We start from the raw sequence: 10,282 nt of genomic DNA, 5'->3' as shown, positions 1-10,282 counted from the left end.
ATAAATAATAATATTATGATTAATATTTATGTTCAAATGATTAATAACAATAATGGAAATAATATGGGAACCACACACGTAACATCACATCAACTTAAATGACATCGTTGAAATAATTATTACATCAATGACATTAAGGTTGAGACAAACAATATAAACTAGAATATAGACTACAACATGATCTAGCTCATAAACTGAAGCACATACAACACAGACAACAACTCAGACAATAACACAGACAACAACTCAAACTCCAACACTGACAACAACACAGACAGCATTATTTACATTAGCACAAAGAACAATAAAAACATTAGCATAGACATACAACAACATAAACAATAGCATATACAACAACAACACCGACAACAACAACATTAACATCTACGCAAAAAATAACAGAAACATCAATACAGCATCAACAACAACATGAACAACAGCAAAATAAACTTAATCCTTTAGAATAACAACTCAAACTACTCAGACAAAAAACACAGACAATAAAAAAAACAACAACATATAACAACAACACAGATAACAACAAACAACACACATAGCAACTAAACTTACAACTCAATTAAAACTATAACATTTAGTCAGAAAATAACAGAACAGACAGTAACAATTAAAAAAACGGAGCAACAACGTTAATTACCTATCAAACAGACAACAACACAAACACACACAAACAACAACACAATTGACAACAGATCAAAACACGTCACGATCCTTTGTAGAAAGATTATAAATTATGAAGACGGCGATGTCACTGATGACAATGACAATGCTGATGGCTACGATGATGATGAACTTGCTCGACGTTCATTGCAAATATATGCAATATTATGAACCCGTACGCCTCCACAAAAATCACCACCACCACCACCATCACCATCATCATATTTCCAACTCGTACGATCAACATCAGCAACAATTATATGAACAACAACAACCGCAATATTATAATTCTGGAGCTGATGACGATGGTAATAATGGTGGTGATTCTTATCGCGATCAACCGTATGGCAGAAGACAACGCGTTAGGAATGTCCGTGGGTAAGTTTTCTGGTATTTTGCATTTAAATTTAAAAGTGCCTGATCTGGCGTTGAAGTAACCGAGTTCGAAGGCAAAGTTATCGCGCCTAGCATATGCAAAGTGTGTTTATTTACGTGCGTTCATATCATTGTACTTTTCATAAAAAAAAGTGTTGTTACATTTGGAACGTTGTTGTAGCTTTCTATTACAGTAGAAATGTTTTCCATTGTATTTTATGAATTTTGTATAACGAAAAGCGTTCTGCGTTGCATTTTTAGCGTAACTCAAAAACGCAACTGCAGAGAAAAACAGCGCGAGAGTTTTGAAGAGCAGGAGAGAGAACAAAAAATGTTTAAGACAGTCAGTAAAAATTAACTGCCATGTCAACTTACTCTAAACTTATATTGATAGAAAAATGCACATGCACATAAGAACGTCATGCATTCAAAAGTGCCAGCTATTAAGCGATCATCTACATGCATGCACGCATACTTTACACGCACATATACACACTTGTACACGTACACACACCTTGTACACGTACACACACATACATACAATCAAAAAAAAACAAATACGAATAATTACATCAAAACAAACCTCCACAAACACACACACACACACACACAAATACACAAACACATACAAACAAATACAATACAGAAATACAATACACACACACATAACACATGCACACGCAAACAACTAAAATACATAAAATACTAACACACACACACACTCACACAATACTTAAAAACTCACACTCATGCACTCACACACAAACAAATACAATACTAAACACTAACACACACAGACACACACGTACACAATATTATACACATTACAAGATTAAGCTTGTTGAAAGACTGACTGACTGTCTTCAACGATAGATTTACGATTTTTAAAGAGATTATCTCATTAAACACACTCGTATGCGCCTGTTTGCTTTAATAATTATCATAAAAATTATTAATAATTTTTTGTTTTGTTTTGTTGTCATAATTATCGATATTATTATTATTCATTATTATATTTATTTAATTATTATTTAATTTTTAATTTGAATAATTATATTATATATTATTAATATAAAATTAAAAGGGCAGCAAACGGCGTAGCATGTCATGACGAAACGAAAAGAAGTCTTATCGAGTTGATGACATCTTACAATCCAAATATTGTTAGTACTGTTGTGTGTGTGTGTGTGTGTGTGTTTCTATCTGTGTGTGTGTGTGTGTGTGTGTTTCTATCTGATATCTGTGTGAGTGTATATGTGTGTGTGTGTGTCTGTGTGTGTTTTGTGTGCGTGTTTTGTGTGTGGGTTAATTTTTTTTATATAAAAATGAAAGTATGCTAAATAACATGACGCTTTTAATCAGAAATTTTTTTAAAGTTGATTTTAGATATTTAAGTGAAATTTTAATGTGAATAAAAAAAATCTTTAAACAATAAAAAAAAACTCATTATATTTGCATATTAAAAATGTTAAGATATGACGCCGAGTGCGATAAAACGCAGATTAAACAATCTTTCAAGCGAGGATTTTGTTGAAACCATTCAGAGAGAGAGAGAGAAATATAATATATAATATAATGTATTGCAAATTTCACTGCGAAGTGATTTTACATAAATAGCTATATAACTAAAGCTATGTTTATGCATTAATGTGGTCAAAAAACATTAAAAATTATATCTTACTTTTCAAAAATTAATCTCATTTAAAATTGTAAAAAATTGTATGAGGCAATTAAAATCAAATTTTAATAAATAATTCTTTATAAGAATCAAATCTAATTTTGACAGTGAGACTGTGAATTGGTTAAACGTAAACAAACAAACAAACTCAAACATATCATAACGCAGACCAACACGCACTTACACGCATTAACCCACACACACACACACACAAATTTACCTATTAGACCACATTACAAAGACTGAAGTAGTCGCACACAAACACAGACGCAGACACAAACACAGACAGAAACGCACACAAACTCAATAAACATCTCTCAAGCCACTGCATTCACAAAATTGCATGGTATGTGTAAATAATAGAACCCAACTTAAAGACCGGTAAAAAAACTATTGTCACGCACTTTATAGAGCTGCACGCACAGTTATTTAAACGAGACGACTTTTTGTTTTCTGGCGTCAATAGTTTATTATTAAGATCAATTAAGGCTCATTATTTTAATTGTTTCAATGAAATTATTTTTTATTAAAATAAAAAAAATTAATTTTATGTAGTGCCTTGTCTACAAGTTTGCACTAAACACAATAAAGTCGTTGAATTAAGCTACTACTCTTTCAGTATTCAACTAAGATATTAATGTTCATCATTATTTAAAAGCCTTTCGCAGTAAATTAAACTTAGACAGTACGATGGTGAAAAATACAAAGAACGCACATTAATAACACAATACGTTGTGTTCGATGTTTGAATAGTGGTATTGTTTTGTAATAATAACGTAGCGCAAGCTTTATAACATCATACCCAGTCTCAATTGCTTTAAAAATAACATTACAGATTTGTGAGAGGCTTTTAAAATCTTTCATCATTTACCGGTGTATTTGATTTGAATAGTGTACTACAATATGTAGTGTGCTAGATAGTGTGCTATAGAGTGTACTACAATATGTAGTGTACTATATAATGTACATATTGTACTACATAATATACCATATATTGTTCTCTATAGTATCGTATTGCATTGAATAACGCTACACCGAAATTACAGAATTCAATATAAACATGATATACCTGAGAATAAAATTTTGAAAATCAAATACCTGAACGCATCAAAATGATTTACATAACAACTGAACAGTTATTGACATAGGCGCATTAAGGTGCGTGACGGAACGAAAGTTTACACTGCTTGGATAACAATTGTTTGAAAAATACATTACAGTACAACATGCACGTATACAAACTATATAAATACTCAGACATACACACATACACAAACATAAACATACGTGCACACAATGTACAAACTCATATATATACGCAAATGCACGCACACACACACACTCACACATACACGCACACATATACACAAACTATATACAAATTCATATATACAAACATACGCACACATAAACAAACATCTACACCTACACACAAACACAGACAGGCACAAACACACACACTCACGCACAAACACACACTTTAGAAATACGACACCTTATGGGGCATGGACGGCATAGCATCCAGTAGCGCAAACTGTTTAAAAGAGTCGGGATTCTACCAGGAGACCACTGTAAGCTACCACCAACAGCGTACCATGTTCGTCAATGTATTCATCCTGACTGGAGCGGAGTATATGGAGAGTGCGGAGGAGACCATCATGGAGATGGAAGGGGTCATAAGGAGCTGGAGGAATGATTACGAGTGGAAAAACTTTCTCGGAGATTTGGTTGGATTTGTCACTAACTTTTGATATAATTCCATCAATGTTATAATAGCGAATTTTGCATAGTTATGTATAATGTTGGTGTGAAAACATTTTACGACGTAAAAGGTATTAGAATAAGTTTTGACTGGACTGAAAATTAAAATTTTGGAACAATTTACATGTAGATATCTTTTTAAATTCACAAATTTTCTTTAAAATTATGAATTTTTTTTGCATATTTCAAATTAAAATGTCAAATTTGACAGACGTTCTTTAAAATTACGGTAAAATATTTCGGCATATTTCAAATTTAAACGTTGAAATTCTCAAATTTCTTTCCAGGCGAACAACGAGGAGGTTTTCGGCTGTGCACTGCAGCCAAGATGCAGTGGTCCATCGCACGGACAGGCTGTCAGCGGTCACGCTCTGGCATGCGCTTTCAGTAACAGGTCTCTACCTGCCACATCATCACATCATCACATCATCTCACACCTATAATTTTTCCTCATTCTTTCTATTAAAAAGCTATTGTTGAATTAGATATTTATCATTTTTACTAATTTTTTATTTAAAAAATTTTTAATTAATTGGTTATTTTAGTAACCATTGTTTTATAATTAATTGCTAAGTTATATTTGTTTTCTCTTTCTCTTGCTTTCTATTCTCTCTCTCTCTTTTTTTCTCTCTCTCTGTGTCTCTCTGTGTGTGTGTGTGTTTCTGCGTATGATAAAACACTTAAAAATATTTGACACAAACAACGTGAAGTTTTGTGAAAGTTGAACTTTCTCAATAAGAGTTACTAAATTAGTGCAAATTATTTTCCGATAATAATAATTTATATAACATCTTTGCCTATCCGAATTAAATGTAACAGATTATTTTTAAAATCTTTCCTAAATTTTTGGCCACACAGCAAAGCCAACAAGCATTACACACCAGATCTGATTCCCGCGGTTTTGATACGATACCCTAACCCACAGAACCTGCCCCCCGTCAGAACACCACCTATTCCGGCCTACACTATCTCACCGATCAGATATGGAGATCCCAGAGGTTTTTTGTTATTTTAATTGTACATTAGTACTTGTAGAAGTACTACATTGTTTACGGTTCATTATTTGAACGTTCTAGTAGCTCAGTACTTATGTTTTCTACTAGTACAATACATTCTAGTACTGTTGTACTTTTGATTTATTAATGGTAATTAATACACTTTAGAAAGGGCGTAACAATGGTTTATAAACAAATCCACTCACTCACTGCTCTACACTGAGTACCATTTATTTAGTCCGTTTAAAAAATATTGGGAAAATTTATTTATCATTTGAAAAAAAAATGATATTTTGATGTGGAACAAAGATAAAATGTAACTTATTTGTTTTGTTAAAATCTTAAAGGGAGAGCTTTTACTGATGACCAGAAAGAACGCGCCGCCCAAGAGTTGTCTGATGTTAGCGAGTTGAAACTTTTTTTTTATTATTATTCTTTAAAAATCAGGATCTGACAGACGCAGAAACTGTAACAACATGCAAGGCAGTAGAACATAGTTAAACAAATAAGTGAGAAAATAAATACAAAAAGTGAGGAAGAAAAATTATAAAACATGAAAAATAAAATATGTTAGAATAAAATAAATAATAATAAGAAGAAAAATAAAGGAAAAGTAATTGACGATGGAATATAAAATGAAGTGAAGTTTGCTTGTTTAACAACAATTAACATAACGTGATCTTGTGAAATAATACCTGATATAAAGTTATGAAATTGATTATGTTAATATTTATTGTGTATAAAGTTTAGAATATTTTCATGATTTAAATAGTTTAAATGGTGAAAACGCCATAACATAATATACAGTTGCGTATTGTTGAGTTTAGACAGACACGAATGCATGTTTTAGAATTAAAGATTACATAAAATTTTCGAATAATATGATAATAATCATACAAACTTAATTACCACACAATCATACACTGTAATATCATATATCATGTAAAGATAATGAGACCTCATTGTTATAATCAAGATACAATTCATCATGCGTTATGTATTTTCGCTAGTATATTAAAAAAATAAACTAAATAGTATCTTCTTTCAAACGCAGCACCACAAGCGTCTCATGTTATGGGACAACACGTTGGAAAACCTGTCCGGGCTCTACATGACCTGTGAGAATGCTCCATTTCCATCTCACGATCACAGCTCATACAAATACACAAAGGAGATCGAAGATGCCAAGAGAAAGGGCTACAAAGAACCGTCGGGCTGGTACGGGGTAGAACAGAATGACGGAACCACCCAACACCCTTTGGAAAATCTCATCCACGAAGTGACTGTGGTCAGTTTTAGCGTTTCACTGATTTTAACTTTAACTGATCGTCGTGTTGTTTTATTAGAGAATGTAGATTTTAATTTATTTTTTCAGCGTCCTAAGTAATGGTCACTAAAATTTATCATTTTGTTGTTAGCTAGCTATTGCTACGTTTTAATGATCAACACAATTCATAAAAAGACGTATTAAAGCCTAATTTTTGTTGATGAAATAATAAATCCTCATTTTAAATATCCATACGCTTACACACACTAAACACACACACACACACACACACGCACGCACACACACATACACACATGCACACCAACAGCCAACAGTTTCGACCTACTTTGGCTGCTCCGTCTACCCGGCCTGTCCCAGTTCTCGCGGCGACATGTACGTGTTGGTCTCCTGCTTGTTCTCTCAGTAAGAGCACCAAAGAATAAAAAATCACAAAATAATACACTTAATCATAACTTAAATATGGACGTGTGGGTGTTTTTATGTGTTTGTTTGTGTGCATGTATGAGTGTTTGTTTGTGTGCGTGTATGTATGTGTGTGTTTAATTGTTTTTTGCTGCTTTTTATATGTTTGTATCCTTAACTTCCCTCACTAGATTTAGCAAACCGCATTATTGCGGATTAACATGCTCCTAATACTTTACATGTTGATACTTATATATTTCTTTTCACTATTAATTAATTTTAGTTTAGAGTATTTCGGTTCGTTTGGCGTAATTTGTTAATTGCATCCAATGCGACTAAACAAACAGGTTGTAAAATTGTTAAATTCTCTCTCACTTTTTCGCAAATAGCGAATTTTTCCTCTCCCTACATACACATGAACAGGGAAAAGAAGATTGTAAAGCAGAAGGACAGGAAATTAGTCGATATAAATTTATACGTGATGAATAGAGATAATGTAAAAAAAATGAAAGAAAGAGAAAGAGAGAAAGTGAGAGAGAAAATGAGAGAGAGAAAAGAAAAAAGAGAGTGAGAGATACAGTGAGTGGCAATCGTTTCATGAAAGAAATATCAAGTAAGTTAATTGATAGAAGAAGGAAAGGACTTGATACATTTGATTGGATGTTTGTGGATAGTTAACATTTGGCCACGAGTTCGCTTGAATATAGTTCTTGTAGAAATAATTGCAGTACTCCTAACAGCCGCACCTTCAAGTTCACAATAAGTGAATTGTCTTTCTTATTTGAGAACATTATTGATCATTTTAATTCCATTTTCGTGTGTCATTTTGGGAAAATGTACAAACCTAGTATTATGAAATAATTGTTTCCGATCATGAATAATTTGAAAATACCTAAAACTTTTATACATGTTAATTCCACGTTTCTCAGATAATTTACACTATTACGTCAAATTTATAAATTTGAAAAATTATGTTGAAAATTAAACTAAAATTAGAACTAGGCACGCATCGCAATGAATTATTTGCACACACACACTTAAGCATTGGATTGCGAAATAATTTTTATTTAACGGATCTTGAAGCTGCAATCAGCTTAATGACAATCTTAATGCAATCAGCTTAATTTGTACTGGTTTCGAGTGCTTACATTTTTTAACACTTTGATGTTTTTTTCATTCAGCCTTTTATCAATTTAATCATTTGATTCATTTTTTAATTTATTAATTTCAAGGGACTATAGGAATTTTTTTTAGAATTGTTTGAATGTGATTCAACGAAGTTAACCATTCGACAATGTTCTCAAATACGTTTAGTTGATAAAGTTAATGAAAATTGATAAGATTAAAAAATAAACTTACTGAATTTTTCAGAATTAAAAAATATTTGATAAGCAAATTTCAAGCTGTTGTTGAGAATATTAATGAAAGAATTTGTTGTTGTTGTTGGTGGTGGTTATTTTGAATTAAACGTAGATTTTTCAGTTTATACCGCAAATTTATTCTTCACATTATTTATTTTGATAAGCTTGTTTTAACATTAATATTTGTCGTTATGAAATAACTGTAATATAACAAGGAAGGCTTATTTTGCGGTAAGGTTTTATTTGCTTATGAAACATTCAATAATTTGCATTAATACCCAGATGTTTATATTTATATTCAACATTACTAAAACTGCATTAAAATAACATTTAACTATGTTAGCTCAAATGGTTGGAGTGCCGTTCTTTGTTCCAAATTGAGAGTTCAACATAACCTTATGCACTAAGAGCCTTGCTTCAAATGCAAGCTTTGTCAAACCGAAATGTTTCGTTGATTTTGAGAAATTTAAACAGAAGTGCATGCATAAATAAATAACGTTAATTGATAAAGTATGTCTATTACTCCGTTGTCCTTATTAACGATGTATCTTTTATTACTTGTTGAATATAGTTAGAAATAAAATTTAAAAAACTGACTGAATTGTTGTTTCATATTCAATCTTTATGAAAATTGAAATTATTTCCGCGAACATCAAGGAATCTCTTTATGAGCAGGATCGTATAGGCAAAGGGAAAGCTCATTCCTCCAATATAAAAAATCTTCCTATGTAAACACGTCAAAACGTCACAACTAAATCATATTTCATCAAGCAGACAGACAAACAAACTCGTCTGATTGAGTCGCCAGTGATTTTTAAATGAGAACATATTATTGAAACTTGTGTTTTAAATTAAAAAATGATTAAATTTCGCTAACGAGAACTGTTAATCGTCATTATTTCATATCTATATTATTATTGTTAATACTACTACCACCACCACTACTACTAATACTACTACTACTACTACTACTACTACTACTACAACTATTATTGTAAGTAAGAACAATAGCTGTGGTACTTAGTGATGAATGAAAAAAAATTTTTACATACACTCACGATTCATACGATCCCAGTGTAATCTAAAATGATAATTTGTTTTTTTATCAATCGTGAATCATATATTCTTTATAACGGCAGTCGCGTGCGCACCAAACTTAACACTCACACACACATACACACACACATACTTACATAAACTCTCTTACTCTCTCTCTCTCTCTCTCTCTCTCTCTCTCTCTTTCTCTCTCTCTCTCTCTCTCTTTCTCTCTCTCTCTCTCTCTTCCACAAATACGCCTGTGTGTGAAAAATCATAACAATATGAAAAGAACTTTTATAAAAGGTCGTAGAAGAAATAAAAACGTAGAATAAAATAAAATGACAATAAAAAAATCAATTATATTCTCAATGAATAGTTATTACTATTATATGAAATATGAATTGAAGACCGACTAAAATGATATTAAGATGATGACAAAAACTGTCTGCATCATTGTCATTTGGTGTGGTTTGTATAAATAGCGTGCAACTGTCTGCTGATATTTAACCAATTTTTTAATTTCTCTTGTTGCGTTCTTCGAACTTGCCGTGAAAGTTAAAGTTAGTTGGCTCTTGTGCGAAATTGATATTATTATTTAATTTTTATGTTGTGTTGTATATTAATTGAACTTCATTGTGTAATGAAACGATGTTTTTTGATTGAATTTTTTTTTAAATTGTATTTCTAACTTTCATTTTAGTCAGAA

The 10,282-nt window shown here is 31.6% G+C and overlaps 1 protein-coding gene across 1 annotated transcript in view; it reads left to right on the top strand.

The window, feature by feature from the left end:
• Positions 1 to 9,270, top strand: part of HELRODRAFT_192397 (hypothetical protein) — a gene marked incomplete at both ends in the record, with an annotated part of 9,796 nt that extends 526 nt beyond the window's left edge. The window contains 10 exons of the mRNA XM_009022636.1: positions 929 to 1,056; positions 2,138 to 2,216; positions 4,216 to 4,458; positions 4,780 to 4,886; positions 5,351 to 5,490; positions 5,835 to 5,887; positions 6,542 to 6,775; positions 7,083 to 7,177; positions 7,601 to 7,706; positions 9,196 to 9,270. Of these exons, the coding sequence (XP_009020884.1) occupies positions 929 to 1,056; positions 2,138 to 2,216; positions 4,216 to 4,458; positions 4,780 to 4,886; positions 5,351 to 5,490; positions 5,835 to 5,887; positions 6,542 to 6,775; positions 7,083 to 7,177; positions 7,601 to 7,706; positions 9,196 to 9,270 (1,260 nt within the window). The remainder of the gene's footprint in view (positions 1 to 928; positions 1,057 to 2,137; positions 2,217 to 4,215; positions 4,459 to 4,779; positions 4,887 to 5,350; positions 5,491 to 5,834; positions 5,888 to 6,541; positions 6,776 to 7,082; positions 7,178 to 7,600; positions 7,707 to 9,195) is intronic.
• Between the last annotated feature and the right edge of the window lie 1,012 nt (positions 9,271 to 10,282).

Source organism: Helobdella robusta (genome assembly GCF_000326865.2).
Source record: "Helobdella robusta unplaced genomic scaffold HELROscaffold_32, whole genome shotgun sequence".
Taxonomy (NCBI): domain Eukaryota; kingdom Metazoa; phylum Annelida; class Clitellata; order Rhynchobdellida; family Glossiphoniidae; genus Helobdella; species Helobdella robusta.
This window is presented reverse-complemented; position numbering and strand designations above follow the sequence as displayed.